Below are 17,538 nucleotides of genomic sequence, written 5' to 3'. Positions count from 1 at the left end.
ACAGCGATAATTAACTTGTTGTTTCTCTTTGTTCGTTAGGAATGGGTGCTGGAAAACTTTTGCTACAGTAGTGCTAAAAATGTTTTCTTCCTGTTGTTTTGCAGGACAAGCAAGACTGTTCTACATGGTTCGAAGCTTTCTCAAAAACAGAGGAAAATGATGGCGATTTCTACTAAGGATGGCAGTGTAGTAGTGAACAACCCCGAGAACATGCCAGTCACATCTGCTCCATCAGCATCAACCAGCTCCTTACAACCATCAAAAAAATGGTATGTATCAGAAAGAAATACAACACTGTCCTGTGTGATACGAATTCAGCAAGCAATGGTAAAGCCCATAGGTCTCGCCTACGCTGAGCTATGGCTTTTCTTTAGCTAGGTTGCAAAGCTGTGCAGCATGACAGGAAGAAAAAAAATGCTATGATGCGGCCAGCGATGATTGCAGAAGCGTTTGTTTTTTTCTTCCGATCATGCTGCATAGTAGTTGGACTGCTGCACCACATGACTAGGAGTTACTGTCAAGCCAATAGCCCCCGCATTGGCAAATCCAATTGGCTTTGGCAATGCTTGTTGAGATATACTTTTAGAACACAATAAAGACGCAAGCCACTTAAATCAGTCTTAGCCCTCCAAACTTATTATTTACTCTGACAATTTAGCATGTTAAGTGGTTTGCTCAAGAACTCAATACAAAATCTGATAACTTCTAAAATCCCTTCTTAATGAAATGATATTAAATACTGTGTGTAGGGTTTCTGCATGTTGCACATACATAGTAAACGTCCTTGAAGATGGAAGCAGCTACGCAATGTAATAAGACCGCACCAGAACTGCCTTAAATGACGTGTTTATTTAAAGAACACATTCACTTCAGAGATTTCCCACAGATCCTCCTCTGAGAGAGCTCAGTGTACCACAAGCATGAATTGGCGGTATTTTGAACATAAGCTGAAATAAGAGGTCTGTAAAACCATTATAAAAAGGTCATGGAAAATAATGTAGTAGAGACACTACAGGAAGAAAAGCCTTCTAAGCAATAATTAATCACTTGAGATCACTAAATCCCTAATTATTAGTAGCTAACCATAACCGTGAATATGCAGCGCTTTAGAGATAAATCTATTTTCCATGGAAGTGGATGAATGTGTTTTGCCCACGTTCCCATAGGTATCCTACAGATCCCAAATGTAATTAAGACTGAAGCACATGTGAACTCTGCTTAACTCCATGAAGATTTGTTCGAGGCATATGAGCTGCAGATTACACACCGTGCATAGATGGCCACCTAGTGTTGGGCCCGGATGTTTGCAGTTTATTTTTGTTGTAGAAAAGTCTTTGGAAGTCACAGGATAGGTGACTCCTCCTTTGGATCATACTGCGCATGGGCATCGGCTCCATCCGCAGATTGTTTTTTTCCGCCACCGGGCTCGGATGTGTCTCCAGCGCTCCGTGTTAGAACAGATTTCCTTTGGCGCGCAATCTTCACCAGCTTCGCTGATATAGTTTCGAACGCGTTTCCAGTCGATGCTACTCTTCAACTGCGAAGTCTTCGATTCCGGTCGTCGACGAAGGCCTTCGGGGCCACCTAGCCCTCAACTTCCAGCTCATGGAAAGGACTCCATTTAAAAAGTGTCCTCCATGTGGGTCGAAGTTTCCCCACACCGACCTACATGAGGTGTGTAACCTCTGCCTCTCTCCGGAGCACGAGGACAGAGACTGTTCAGCTTGTGCCTCCTTCTGCTCCAAAAAGACGATCCGGGACCGAAGAGCTAGGAGAACAATGGCTCGTTTATCAGCTCCGATTCCAGACGACAACTTCCAAGAAGGCGTAGACGTCCCAGAACATCATGGCGTCGACAGCAATTCTGAGGTCGATGATTCCGAAGTCGAGGACATCACTCCAGCACAGCAGGTCGTAAGTAAGACCGTCGACCCCAACCCTTCCTCGACACATTCAAAAAAGGCTTCGGTCACACCCTCGCCCTTGGGATCGGGTGCACACCGGGACACTGCTTCCTCTGCCCTGCCCTCGGGCCCGGCAAAGAAGCTTACTAAGCCTTCTGGCGACTCATGCTCGATGTGTCTGCCCAAGGTGCCGGCGTACACCTACCGACACCGAAAAAAAATATCATCGGCCCCCACGCCGACATCGAAACAATCGGCACGCAGGCCTACTGCTAGTCCCTCGGCACCGAAACCCAAATCGGACCCAAGCAAACAAGCTTCGGATTCAAAAAAATCATCAGATTCGAAAAATCCATCAGAATCGAAAAAACCATCGGATCCCAAAACACCATCGGAGCCGAAACATTCATTGGAGCTGAAAAAAGCACTGGAGCCAAAAAAGACTCCGGCTAAAGACACTACCAAACAAGTTTAAAAGCAAAAAGAAGCCCCCAGTTCGGTGCCAAGAACTCCCTCCGCACCAAAAGATCGGCCTCCTGCAGAGGACTTATTTCATCCAGACCCTGCACAAAAGACTCTTGTTAAGGATCCAACCACTGGTCAACTAACTCTTAGTTCAAAAAAACGACCACTGGATACACCTGCACCGGCTCCTCATCCAAAGAAGGACACTGCTACCTCTCCTCTAAGGATCCCCTCCCCTACTCCTCCACCTATGCCATCACCACCTGCTCCCCTACCACAGCACTCCCCTACATCTTCTATCATACCAGATGATGACAACAGGGATGATAGCTCTGACGATACAGGGGGTGGTGCAGATGATCCCTCTATTCCTCCAGGCTCGCCTGACCCATGGGATGATTATAACACCCCAGACGTCCCTAACGTCCCTCAAGACGACCTATATCCCTCTAGGCCTTCCCCACCAGTAGACACTATGGGACTTAATCAGCTAGTACACAGGACTGCACAATACCATGGGGTAGACATGCACACTGACCCTGTAGATGAATACTTCCTAATGGATACTGTTGATAATTTGCAAAGATCATCGTCAATTTTACCCATGCTTAAGGGAGTTATTAAGCATACTCCTGAAGTCTTCAAAGACCCAGTTAGTACGCGGGTCATTAATCCACGCATAGAGAATAAATATGAACTGCCCCTTCAGATCCAGCATATATTAAAGGCCCAGTACCACTAGACTCTCTTGTGGTCTCTAATACACGCAAAAGAGCAAATTCACAAACATCAGGTGAAGCTCCCCCACCAGATAAAGAGTCTAAGCTCCTTGACGCATCAGGTAAAAGGACGGCGTCCAAGGCAGCAAACATGTGGCGTATTGCCAATACGCAAGCATTATTGGGAAGACATGACAGGGCACATTATGATGAATTAAAATCATTAATGCAGCACCTCCCTGATAGATATAAAGATAGAGCAAAGGAGCTTATCCAAGGGGGAAAAAATATTACAAAAACCTCTATTCGTTGTGCATTAGATGCAGCAGACACTGCCTCAAGAGCAATTAACACCAGTGTTTTGCTGCGTAGACATGCATGGCTACGTATTTCAGGGTTCAAACCTGAAGTCCAAAGTACTATACTTAACCAGCCCTTTGATGAGCAACACTTATACGGACTTAATGTAGACGTATCCCTTGAAAAGATGAAGAAGGATACAGATACAGCCAAATCTATTGGAGCCCTGCAGTTGCAGGCTCCCAAACGCTCATTTCACCGCTCCTCTTACAGAGGCGCCACAAGAGGATACTCTTCAGACACACCCTCTACCTCTTACAAAGACCCCACACAATCCACCTATAGTAGGGGCTACCAAAGGGATGGTTACAGAGGCAACAACAATAAGGGCAGAGGGAAAAACAAAAACTCCCGCTCTGCGTCCACCCCTGCCCAATGACTTCCCTCCCTTTCCACCGCCCCATTCCACTCATGTCGGGGGAAGACTACAACAATACCTACCAGCCTGGGAAAACATCACATCACATCACATCACATCAGACAGGTGGGTGCTACAAATAATTCAGTCAGGTTACTGTCTCGAACTAACATCTACCCCCTCAAACATACCACCCAGACAGCGTCCAATGTCAAAAGAACCTCTGATACTGCTCAGACAAGAGGTTCTATCCCTCCTATAGAAAAATGCAATAGAAATAGGTGCAATGCATCAGCAAAACAAAGGCATATACTCCCTGTATTTCTTAATCCCAAAGAAGGACGGATCTCTACGGCCTATCCTAGACCTCAGACCTCTAAACCTGTACAGTCAGACCACTTTCACATGGTCACACTCCAACAGGTCCTTCCGCTCCTTTTACAAGACGACTTCCTTGTCACACTGGATCTCAAGGACGCCTACTTCCACATTCCTATCCACACCGCACACAGAAAATATCTCCGATTTGTACTAGACGGTCAGTACTACCAATTCAAAGTACTCCCATTCGGAATCACAACAGCACCAAGGGTGTTTACCAAATGCCTAGCAGTAGTTGCAGCACACTTAAGAAGACAGCATATTCACATCTTCCCATACCTAGATGACTGGCTCATAAAAGCCAGCTCATGGAGCCAGTGTGTACAACACACTCACGACACAATTCAACTGCTCCATGACTTGGGATTCACAGTAAATCACACCAAGTCACATCTGCAACCGTCACATGTACAACAATATCTGGGCGCTACAATAAACATCCAATTAACACTAGCATATCCCTCTCCAGCAAGGATAACAAGTGTTCGAGGCATGTGGGCTGCTGAATTCATATCTATAGCATAGATCGCCGCCTAGTGTTGGGTCCGGATGATTGCACATTGTTGTCCTGGAAGAGTCTTCGAAGTATCACGAGATAGGTGGCTCCTCCCCTGGACTACAGTGCGCATGGGCATCGACTCCATCCCCAGATTGTTTTTTTCCCGCCATTGGGTTCGGATGTACTTTCGTTCTCTCCAGTTCGGAATCGACAATATTCTCAAGGCCAGAAGGCCTTTTTCTCTTATCGTCGGTATTGTTTGCGTTCGGTGCCCGGTTCTGTTCGGACTCGCCTCCCGAGTTCGACTTCCAGGGAGTCGCGTGACTCTTTGGTGCTCGAGGCCCAGTCGGCGCAGCTAGACCCTCGACGATGGAACGGAGCCCGTTCAAGAAGTGTCCCGTGTGCGGATCGAAGTACCCACACATCGACGTCCACCCGGTGTGCAACAAGTGCCTGTCGCCGGACCACGATGAAGCCAACTGTATGGCTTGTTCCCGATTTTGTTCGAAGAAAACGATTCGGCTTCGGCGCGTGGCGCGCATGGAGGCCCGGCAGTCGGCCCCGGCACCAGTGGACATCTTCGACAGCGAGGAAGCAGACGAACACGACGTCCAGCTGCAGATTTCACCTCCAGCGGAAGAAGTAGACTACGACTATCAAATGGATCTCGAAGGCCTACCCGTACAAGAAGTCGTCGACAAAGTAGGAGACGACGATGAGGCCTATGGGGCCATGGAAGATAGCTCAGAGGACGAGCTATGCCCCGTTCAAACACTTACGAAGGCTCAGGTCGAGGGATCGCCTATCGGCCTTACCCAAGACCTTCAACCGAAATCCACGGCCCCGCCTCACGGCCCGGCTACGGACACCTCGACGGAGCCGCCATTACCGAAAACGAAAGTGAAACCTTCGGTGTCCACACTGCCTAAAGTGGTTCAGGCGACTTCGAAACCGAAACCTTCCGCTCCACCATCGACACCCTCGTCTTCCGAGGTGTCGGGACAGCCCAGGCCAAAGAAGCCTGTCGAGCCGTCAAATCGGTGAAATCCGTCCAGCCGAAGCACACCAAAGGCGTCGAGCAGAAGCCCAAGAAAGCCGTCCAGACTCAGTCGAGCAAGGGCGTCGAGCCGAAGTCCGGGTCGGGCGTCGAGCCGGTGCCAGGAAAGAGCGCGGAGCCGAGGGCCGAAAAGGGCGTCGAGCAAAGACCAGCAAGGGCATCGAGCCAAAGATTGGTGCCCCTAAGGCGGTTGCCCAGGACGCCAACACGGTCAAGCCTCGGACCGAACAGCCCAAGTCATCGACGCTCGAGTCTTCACACGTTGCTGGACCGAGGTCGTCTGTCATATCGGCGAGGCCGTCCGCTTCCTTCACACATCAAGTCTCGGACTCCCTCAAGCGTATCAGGGACAAGGCTTCGGCAGAAGACCCCAAAACGCCTTCCGCACCGAAGCAGTCGGTCCCCTCCTCCAAGTCATCGACGCCACTCCTCTTCACTTTGCAGCCGAAGGCCTTCGCACCACCGGCGACGCCCGAAGCGAAATCGCAGAGTGCTGCTGGGTCGAAGCCTACTCTCCCGGCTGGGGGCTTGACGCATCGGCCACCATTGATGGAGGAACAGTCGGAACGTTTCATCGATGCCGACACTGGGAAGCGTACGCTTTACAAGCGAAAAATTATGGCGACGACGCCTTTGGAGTCGTATACCATTCCTTTAAAGCGCAAACGGCCTTCTTCTGATTCACCGGTCTTGGTCGAACGACTGACTCCTCGGACTCAAAGAGTTGCCACACCCTCGCCAACTTATTCCGATGCCGAGGATGCAGGGGATCAAGATGAGGAATACACCTTCCCAGCCCACACAGATCCTGATGCACAACAGGACGCATGGGTGGACACAGGTGACCAGGGGGATCAGCAACCCACCCTTGACCCTCAGATGTACAATATCAAAACGTCTCCCACTGAGGATTCTGCAGCATTCAATGCCTTGATTGAAAGGGCGGCTAAGAACCACGACGTTGAACTACATGCTGACCCTGTGGAGGTGTACTTCCTCTTTGACACTTTTTCAGCAGCTGAAAAAACTGTGAAAACCCTCCCGATGCTGAAAGGGGTCCTCAAACATGCTGCTGACATTTTCAAGGAGCCCACACGGGCAAGGGTGGTCAACCCTAGAATTGAGAAAAAGTACCGACCGGCACCTGGCATTCCCACCTACATCAAGGGCCAGTTGCCATTGGACTCCCTGGTCGTGTCTAATGCCCGCAAGAGGGCGAATTCGCAAACCACTGGTGAAGCTCCTCCCCCGGACAAAGAGTCCAAAGTGCTAGAGGCATCGGGAAAGAGAGTAGCAGCTCAGGCGGCCAATATCTGGCGTATCTCTAACACGCAGGCGCTCTTGGCACGATACGACAGGGCACACTACGACACACTAGAGACCCTGTTGCAGCATCTCCCAGACCAATATAAGGAGGCTGCGGAGATTCTTATCCAAGAAGGGAAGCTCATCTCCAACGCTTCAATTAAGTGTGCACTAGACGTTGCGGACACTGCAGCCAGGGCAATTAACACCAGTGTGATGTTAAGACGACAAGCATGGCTCAGAATCTTTGGATTTAAGCCTGAGATCCAAACTACCATCCTCAACCAGCCAGTTAACCCTGACAGATTATTTGGTCCTGAGGTGGATACCACCTTGGAAAAAATAAAAAAGGATACCGAGACTGCCAAGTCCATGGGAGCTCTCCAATCCCAACAGTTTCGGGGGAGCACTTTTCGTCGCTCAGGCAATAGGGGTGTTTCCAGAGGCCAAATGTCCCAGCAAACACATGTCAATAAAGGTGGGGCGCAATCCTCTTACCCCAAACAAAATAGAGGAGGTTATCAGGGCAACAACGCCAAGGGCAGAGGCAGGGGCAACAACAACTCCCGTTCCTCCGCCTCCAACAAACAGTAACGCCCTGTCACTGCCCCCCGACCATTCCACACCGGTCGGGGGGAGACTCCAGCAGTTCCTGCCAGTCTGGACGTCCATCACCACAGACAGGTGGGTCAGGAAACTTATCCGGTTCGGTTATTGTTTGGAGCTCACATCCACTCCACCCAACATACCACCAAAACACCGTCCTATGTCCACAGAGAATTTGCACTTATTGCAGCAGCAAGTTCTTGTCATGCTGTAAAAGGGCGCTATAGAGCTTGTGCCAGTGGAGGAGGAAGGCACAGGGGTGTACTCCCTGTACTTCTTAATCCCAAAGAAGGACGGGTCCCTCAGGCCTATTCTCGACCTACGGCCCCTAAACAAATACATTCTCTCGGAACACTTCCACATGCTAACGCTACAGCAAGTTCTTCCGTTACTCACTCAGGGGGACTTCCTCGCAACCTTGGACCTCAAGGATGCTTACTTCCACATTCCACTCTATCCATCCCACAAAAAATACCTCAGATTCACCATTCAAAATCGGCATTATCAATTCAAGGTCCTTCCTTTTAGAGTGACCACGGCCCCCAGGGTGTTCACGAAATGTCTAGCGACAGTGGCGGCGCACCTCAGGAGACAACACATCTATGCCTACCCTTATCTGGACGACTGGCTGGTTCAGGCAAAGTCGGCCCTGCAGTGCTCCGCCGACATGTCCCACACCATTCACCTTCTTCACAGTCTGGGCTTCTCCCTAAACTACCCAAAGTCGCACCTTCAGCCGGCCCATGTGCGGCAATATCTAGGTGCACAAATCAATACTCTGGCAGCCACGGCTCAGCCAACTTCAGCGCGGATCAACAACATCCAGTCGCTAATCCAACAGTTCAAACCGCAACACTCGCTTCCTGCGAGAGTGTTCATGCAGTTGATAGGCATGATAACCTCCTGCATTTTCATAGTCCCGCACGCGAGATTACATATGCGTCCGCTCCAGGAATGCTTAGCGCATCAGTGGAATCAGGCTCAAGGACAGCTGAAAGACCTAGTGTTGGTCACCGGTCGGGCATACAACTCTCTGCATTGGTGGAATCCACACAACCATTGCAAGGGCCGACCGTTCCAAGAGCCTGTCCCACAGATCATCCTGACGGCGGACGCGTCTCTCCAGGGATGGGGAGCTCATGTACTCCACTACACAGTGCAGGGACTATGGACAATTCAGCAAAAGAAGATGCACATCAACTACCTAGAACTGATGGCAATCTTCATGGTACTGAAAGCATTCAAAGTACATCTGTGCAACAAGGTCGTGTTGATCCGGACGGACAACATGACAGCCATGTACTACATCCAGAAGCAGGGGGGTACACACTCTCCACAGTTGTCTCATCTGGCTCAGAGCATGCGGAAGTGGGCCATTCATAGGAACATCTTCCTCATGGCGGAACACCTCCCGGGCACAGACAATCAAATGGCGGACCTGCTCAGCAGGTACAGCCACCAGATGCACGAGTGGGAGATACATCCATCAGTACTCCGCCCATACTTCCAGCAGTGGGGTCATCCACACATAGACCTGTTCGCCACAAGGGAAAACGCAAAATGCCAAAGCTTTGCCGCCAGTTTCCCTCACCCACAGTCGCAAGGCAATGCGATATGGATGAACTGGTCAAGCAGATTTGCGTACGCTTTTCCCCCAGCACCTCTCATACCGCTGGTGGCAAAAAAGCTAAGGCAACACTCGATGACACTCATCCTGGTTGCTCCAACGTGGGCACGCCAACCATGGTACACCACGTTTCTAGAACTCTTCGTGGTACCGCATCAAAGGCTACACCTCACGCCCAAGCTTTTGACGCAGAGCCATGGCGACATTCAGCATCCAGATCCGCAACAGCTCAACCTGGCGATCTGGCTCCTGAAGTCTTAGAGTTTGGCTACCTTGACTTGCCTCCTGAATGCATGGATATCATACGGGAGGCAAGAAAGACCACCACCAGAGCCTGCTATGCAGCAAAATTGAAGCGGTTTGTCATTTACTGCGCGACACACAACATCAACCCGCTAAATGCATCCACTCCCAACATCATCTGCTATTTGTTACATCTTTACAAATGCAATCTAGCATACGCTTCCATCAGGATACACTTATCCGCCATAGCGGCTTATCTCCAGAACAGACAGCACCTCTCCGTTTTCAGAGTGCCTGCCATTAAAGCCTTCCTAGAGGGCCTTAAGCGGGTCATCCCTCCCAGGACCCCGCCAGCTCCTGTATCGAACCTCAGTGTGGTCCTCACCAGGTTGGTGGGCCCACCTTTTGAGCCTCTACATTCATGTGAGATTCCGTTCTTGACATGGAAAGTGGCTTTTCTCATTGCCATTACGTCTCTGCGACGTGTTAGTGAGCTACAGGCGCTCACTGTACAAGAGCCATTCATTCAAATTCACTCCAACAGGGTGGTGCTGCGCACTAACCCTAAATTTCTTCCTAAAGTGGTTTTGCAGTTCCATGTCAATCAGACCATTGAACTGCCCGCATTCTTTCAAAACCCAGAGACAGTTGCCGAAAGAATGCTCCACACTCTTGATGTCAAACTAGCCTTAATGTACTACATCGATAGGACCAAAGACTTTAGGAAAACACAACAACTCTTTGTTGCCTTCTCAGCCCAGCACAAAGGCAACCCCATTTCCAAAGCAGGTATAGCCAGGTGGATCGTTAAGTGCATTCAAATTTGCTATCACAAGGCTAAGCGCACTTTAACGGTCCCTCCAAGAGCCCACTCCACCCGAAAGTTGGGGGCCTCTATGGCTTTCCTTGGTAATATCCCTTTGGAAGATATTTGTAGAGCAGCCACATGGTCTACACCACACACATTTACTAAACATTACTGTGTAGATGTGCACTCCAAGCAGCAGGCAGCTGTAGGGCAGGCTGTTCTTAAAACGCTTTTTCAGACTTCTGCAGCTGGCACAGGCGGCCGCCGTTAATGGAGGGACTGCTATGTATTCTATGCTATAGATATGAATTCAGCAGCCCACATGCCTCGAACTGAATATGCTACTTACCAGTATGCATCTGTTCTTGGCATGTAGGGCTGCTGACATTCATATCGCCCGCCCTCCTCCCCGGCGCCTGTAGCGGCTGCAGACTTTTTAACACTTACTCTTAGCATGGCCATCGCTTACACTATTACACTCCATCTTTGCCACAATGGCTAAAAACAGTCTGGGGATGGAGTCGATGCCCATGCGCACTGTAGTCCAGGGGAGGAGCCACCTATCTCGTGATACTTCGAAGACTCTTCCAGGACAACAATGTGCAATCATCCGGACCCAACACTAGGCGGCGATCTATGCTATAGATATGAATGTCAGCAGCCCTACATGCCAAGAACAGATGCATACTGGTAAGTAGCATATTCAATACAAACTCTCCTAACAAAATTCAAACTACAACACTCACTTCCAGCTCGAGTGTTCATGCAGCTCATAGGAATGATGGCATCTTGCATATTCATAGTACCTCACGCAAGACTACAAATGCGTCCACTTCAAGAGTGCTTAGCACAACAATGGAACCAGGCTCAGTCAATTAACAGACCTAGTGTTGGTATACATTCTGACTCCTCATTCTCTGCAATGGTGGAACACCAAAAACCTTTCAAAAGGCCGACCATTTCTAGAGCCAGTTCCTCAAATATTCATAACAGTGGACGCATCGCTCTCCGGCTGGGGAGCTCGCCTACTGCATCACACCATGCAAGGCAGGTGGACACCACAACAAAGGTTACGCCACATCAACCACTTGGAGTTACTAGCTGTATTTCTAGCCCTGAAAGCATTCAAAAAGCAAGTGTCAGGCAAAGCTGTCTTAGTCCGCACGGACAATATGACAGCAATGTATTACATAAACAAACAAGGGGGGACACACTCTCTGCAGCTCTCTCAGTTAGTGCAGCAGATATGGAGATGGGCTATACCACTAAAGATCTTCCTCTTAGCCCAACATTTTCCAGGATTACAAAACACCATGGCAGATCTGCTAAGTCTACAGACACAGCAGATCCAGAGTGGGAACTTCATCCGCAAGTTCTTCAACCGTTCTTTCAACTGTGGGGACAACCTCAGATAGACCTCTTTGCCACCCGCGAAAACGCAAAATGCCCAAACTTCGCCGCCAGATATCCACACCCACTGTCCAAAGGCAATGCGATATGGATGAACTGGTCCGGAAAATTTGTGTACGCTTTTTCTCCTCTCCCACTACTTCCGTTAGTGGTAGGCAAACTACAGCAACATTCCCTAACACTTATTCTAGTTGCTCCAACTTGGGCAAGACAACCGTGGTACACCACGCTGCTGCAACTTTCTGTGGTACCACACCAGAAACTAAGCCTATCTCCACGCCTATTAACACAGAACCATGGAGAGATCCGACACCCGGACCCAGCGCAGCTCAACCTTGCGATCTGGCTCCTGAAGTCATAGAGTTTGGTTACCTTAACCTCCCTCCAGACTGTATGAACATTATTAAAGAAGCTAGACGTCCCACTACTAGAGCATGTTATGCAGCTAAGTGGAAACGGTTCGTAATATACTGTCAAAACAACCACATCAATCCTTTAGATGTGTCTATTCAACACTTCAAACGTGTAATTTAGCGCACACGTCCATCAGACTGCACCTTGCGGCCATTGCAGCATACTTACAAAATAGACAACATCTATCTCTTTTCAGAGTTCCTGCCTTAAAGGCTTTTATGGAAGTTCTCAAAAGAATAATCCCTCCCAGAACACCACCTTCACCAGTGTGGAACTTAAACATTGTTCTCACACGGTTAATGGGACCCCCCTTTGAACCGTTACATAAATGTGAATTGCAATTCCTAACTTGGAAAGTAGCTTTCCTAATAGCTATTACTTCTCTCAGAAGAGTTAGTGAACTACAAGCATTTACCATTCAAGAACCCTTCCTGCAAATGCATCATAATAAAGTGGTTCTACGTACTAATCCTTCCAAAAGTCATTTCACCCTTCCATCTGAATCAGTCTGTTGAGCTGCCCGTATTTTTCTCGCAGCCACAAACAGTCGCAGAAAGAGCTCTTAACACCTTGGAAGTCAAAAGAGCATTGCTTTACTACATTGAAAGGACACAAACTTTTCGTAAAACTAAACAACTTTTTGTGTCTTTTTCACCACCACATAAAGGTAACCCCATATCAAAATCTGGGATAGCTACGTGGATTGTTAAATGCATACAAATCTATTACCACAAAGCTAAACGTACGTTATCTATTCCTCCCAAAGCCCATTCTACAAGAAAAATAGGGGCTTCAATGGCATGTTTGGGGAACATTCCCCTAGATGATGTATGCAAAGCAGCTACATGGTCTACACCGCACACATTCACAAAACACTATTCTGTAGATGTGCAAACTAAACAACAGGCAACTGTGGGCTAGGCTGTACTAAAAACCCTCTTTCAAACAACTGCAACAGATAGTAGTGGTCGCTGCTAAAGGTGGGTACTGCTATATAATCTATGCACAGTGTGTAATCTGCAGCTCATATGCCTCGAACGGAAAATGCTACTTACCAGTAGGCATCTGTTCTCGGCATGTAGAGCTGCAGAGTTACACACACCCACCCGCCTCCCCGGCTACCTTTATCTCTTCCAGTATTATCTTAATTAGATACAAATTACATGGGCATCACTACTTTCTTGTAAGACTGTATCACTTCCCTAATGGCGAAAAACAATCTGGAGATAGAGCCGATGCCCATGCGCAGTATGATCCAAAGGAGGAGTCACCTATCCTGTGACTTCCAAAGACTTTTCTACAACAAAAACAAACTGCAAACATCCGGGCCCAATACTAGGTGGCCATCTATGCACGGTGTGTAACTCTGCAGCTCTACATGCCAAGAACAGATGCATACTGGTAAGTAGCATTTTCCTTATCCATCATTCTCGCACATGCAGGGGAATTAGGAGCTCATGCTCACAATGGTAAAGAAACACTACATGTCCCAGACTGTAATGTGCTGGTGGGGAAGACGCCTGTGCTGATAGTCAATTATGACATGAGATGGATTTGGCAGCTTTGTTTGCTGTATGCTAACGAATGGGATCTTTTGTTCTTTAGAGGCATGCTTTAGTCCATTGGAAATAAATGGAAAGGTGGTCTCAAATCCTTTAACATTGCTTTCAAGGTGCTGTCACTTCTGAAGGTAAAGGGGAAAGTGAGGGGCGAGGGGGATGGATTCATCCACAGGAAAGCCTGACATGTAAACCAACAATGCTAGGCATTCTGGGAATTGTAGTTTTGTTTTCTGATTAATTTTATAAATCATGGCATGCGTTAATTTATTGCTTTTCTGCTAATTTGTATCTCGCTCAATGACTCATTTATAGCTGGAGGTACTCGATGACGCACAATAGCAGACAAAGCCCACAGAAAAAGTATTGTATTATTTCTAATCATATAAGCCTAGTTCAGGGCCTGCAGTATGTTGCGCCTGAAGAGCCCTCACAATAATTTTTATTTTTATTTTTTTACACACACTGGGGAATAGGGAACAAGAAACAATGGAGCAAGATGCTACAAAAATATTAAATTAACAAAAGACAAAAAAGTCACCTAATAGTCATAAAAGACTCTTAGTTGAACAGGTCACCAGTTACGCTTTGACAGAAACCACTATTTAAGTTAAAAGAGTAGACAGTGTGCTCATGGGATTACATTGTATGCGCCTTCCTTGCTCGCTAGTAGCCAATAATTCCGAATTTTGCCAAACCTGATAGCACAATTAATTAGGATATTCGTGGGCAGACGGCTGTGGTGTTTTCTATCAGCAGATTGAAACGGTTGGCTCTGTGGCTTTGGGGATCAGAAGCCCAGAGCTCTGCTCCCACGTGAAGTGGTTTTACACATGGCCGTATGCCGCACTAAAGACCATGGTTATTGGCAGCGCTGTTGTGCACCACTGGACACACCGCTGTGCACCACTAGAGACAGAGCTGGTCTCTGCAGGAGAAAAGACAGAGAACACATTACCTTATGAAACGCCTGGAAGCTTGTTAGCCACAGCAGATTGTGGCACATCTTGCCTGCATCAGCCTCTGCTGTGAAGTGCCAGACACATGCCTTTGAATCGACGAGGGCGCAGGAGATAAAAGTAAATATAGGTGATTTGTGTTTTTATTTTACTGTTGAAGGCAAAGATGCACAAGCTAACACACCCACAGTATGCTGCGATAAATATTTCACTTTGTTGCCAGCTAGTCTGATGGTAAAAACAACACAACTGAGCGCTCCGTGCAGTTTATGAAAACTAAAATAGTACCAACTGGGTGATGCACAACAACACCTCCAAAAATGAATGTCAAGTAGATTTAAAACTATGGCCCAACAGTGACAGCACGGGACCTAATCAAGTGTTAAGCTATTTTATTGCACTAAAGGTGTCTTACAAGAACGTGCGCTCTTGCTGAAACAGGCTAGTCTCCTAGCAAACTCCGATGGGGGGGCAATGCTTTATGACATGCAAGTAAAGGACAGAAGGAAATCAAGTATCACAGAAGAGGAAAGGATGGCCAAAGCCAACCTCCATGAAGGAATGAAGGCCGTCGCCGACTGGATGAAGATGAAGACGGAGGTCCTCATCCTCGTCTCCAACCCGTCAGCCTGGGGCGACTCCTGGTGGCCAACTGCACTGGGGGGAAGCCCCGACCCCCACTGACCTGGGAATCATCCTCGATTCAACGCTCTCAATGACCAAGCAAGTCAACGCAGTCTCCTCCTCCTGCTTCAACACCCTCCGCAAGATCTACAGATGGATCCCGACAGATACAAGAAAGACAGTCACCCAGGCCCTCGCCAGCAGCAGACTCAACTACGGAAACGCCCTCTACACGGGAGCCCCGACCAAGCTCATCAATCGACTACAACGCATCCAAAACACCTTGGCACGACTGATCCTCGATGTACCACGACACGGCCACATCACCCCCCACCTGAGAAATCTGAACTGGCTCCCCGTCAACAAGAGGATATCCTTTAAGCTCCTCATCCACTCGCACAAGGCACTCCACAAGACCGACGCAGCCTACCTCAACAGACGTCTCTCCATCTACACCCCCACCGCCAGCTACGCTCCGCCGACCTCTCTCACCACTGTCCCGAACAACAACCACCGGCGGGAGATCCTTCTCCCACCTCGCCGCCAAGACATGGAACACCCTCCCACCGAACCTACGACAGACCCAAGACCTGCTGCTGACCTTCAGGAGGATACTGAAGACCTGGCTGTTCGATCAGTAGCTGCCCCCCCCCCCCCCCCCCCCCCCCCCCCTATGCATGCGAAACCTAAAAAATCACCCATCAGCCAGTGAACACCGTATCAAATCTTGCACCATCATACTGCAAAAAAAGAAATACAAAACCAGTATGTTTTTTAGCTTGCATACATTTAGGCATGCATATAATTTACTGACTGTTAAAGTGAAGTTGCTGATGCGAGTTTCATTCTTCCAAGTAAATTTGAATAAAAGCCTAATAAAGCTACCTGACTTTAGCTTCCAGACCGTTGGCCATCCTATTGAGAATTCATTAAAGTCTTTATAACAGTACTTTTCATTGAATCTTCCGATAGCAGTGATTTACAATAGGAAGAACATTGATTCTGTTTTAAAATCCATTGCAAATTCGTAAGATTTAGTATCCAAAGTGTTAAAATGAAGTTTGCATGCTTAACGTATGAATTTGGAAAAGAACGTCTGTTTGTGCAAATGATGCAGCTTGGTCATATTCTTTACTGTACAAAGCTGAGGAACACTCACATACACACATCATTCTTAATGCTTACCATGCAGATTTTGCTGTACTTATAGCTCATGCCACTTTTTAGGCTCTTTTGAAGTAGGAGCTATAATCAGTGTCTTATTCCACTGTCTTTTGTGACATGCCTCTTGCATTTTTTGCATGAGGTCGAACAAAATGTGCGACTGTAACGTTTCTTCTGTACGTTTAAAAACAAGGTTATAATTTCTTGCCACAGATATTTCTGTGCCCAAGAAACAATGAAGAAATGTAAAATCTTACAGAAGTAAAAATGAGTGTGTAGATGGTCTAAAAGACCCATCCAATGTACCTTCCATTATTTTGCCTTGGATTGCACTTTTTTCAAAATATGTTACTCAATTTGATTGAATTTCACAAGTCGCCAGAGATAATTATAAGCAGGTTCTTTTTATTTTAATAACAAAAAATGGTTCTTCATTTTTTCTAGAAATCAGCTTAGTAAATTTAGTTGTGTCAATGGAATTGAATAGTCTTACTGAATTGTTACACCTAAGGATCAAAATATTTCTCTTGCATGGGTGGTCAGGGCATTTTCTTCCACACACACCCAACTGTTTGTTGCATGTACTTTAATGCATTTGTGACTAACATAGCTCACACCCCTAAGTCGTGGAGAAGATTAATTCTGTTGGATACTCCTAACCACAGATCCCTCAACTAATATCCCGAAGCACCATATTGGATTTGGAGACTTTTTCAGCAGTGTTGCTACACACTGTGTGGCTGCACAATGACTCCCTACTGCCCCAAAAGTGATGGAGTGGAGAAATATATGTGCCACTCGTGCATGCTTGTGTCAGTTCCTTTCTTTCAGTGCCCTTCGACATGAATCCTGAGTTCTACTTCCAGCTTTGTCCTCCAACTACATCCAACAGTGTGCCAGAAAACGATCTCTTGCTCTGAAAACTATGGAAATCAAGCCATACCATGATTTCAGGAAGCAGATGTTGGCTACAGATGCCAAAATGTGTGCAGCTCAGGGAGCCGGTCATGTGTAAAGTCTCTGTCCCACTCAGAAACGTGCCCAAGAATCGTAAAAAGACAAGAAGGACACAACCC

General features: G+C 47.7%; 1 protein-coding gene across 3 annotated transcripts in view; it reads left to right on the top strand.

Annotated features, from left to right (window-relative positions):
* The window catches only part of IBTK (inhibitor of Bruton tyrosine kinase), an 876,521-nt gene that overhangs the window by 761,267 nt on the left and 97,716 nt on the right, over positions 1–17,538 (top strand). For all 3 annotated transcript variants that reach the window (XM_078648126.1, XM_078648125.1, XM_078648127.1), the window contains one exon: positions 105–269. In XM_078648126.1, coding sequence (XP_078504252.1) covers positions 105–269 — 165 coding nt within the window. The remainder of the gene's footprint in view (positions 1–104; positions 270–17,538) is intronic.

Source organism: Lissotriton helveticus, chromosome 6 (genome assembly GCF_964261635.1).
Source record: "Lissotriton helveticus chromosome 6, aLisHel1.1, whole genome shotgun sequence".
In the NCBI taxonomy this organism is placed as follows: Eukaryota; Metazoa; Chordata; class Amphibia; order Caudata; family Salamandridae; genus Lissotriton; species Lissotriton helveticus.
Note: the sequence above shows the minus strand (reverse complement) of the source record. Positions and strands in the feature narration are given on the sequence as shown.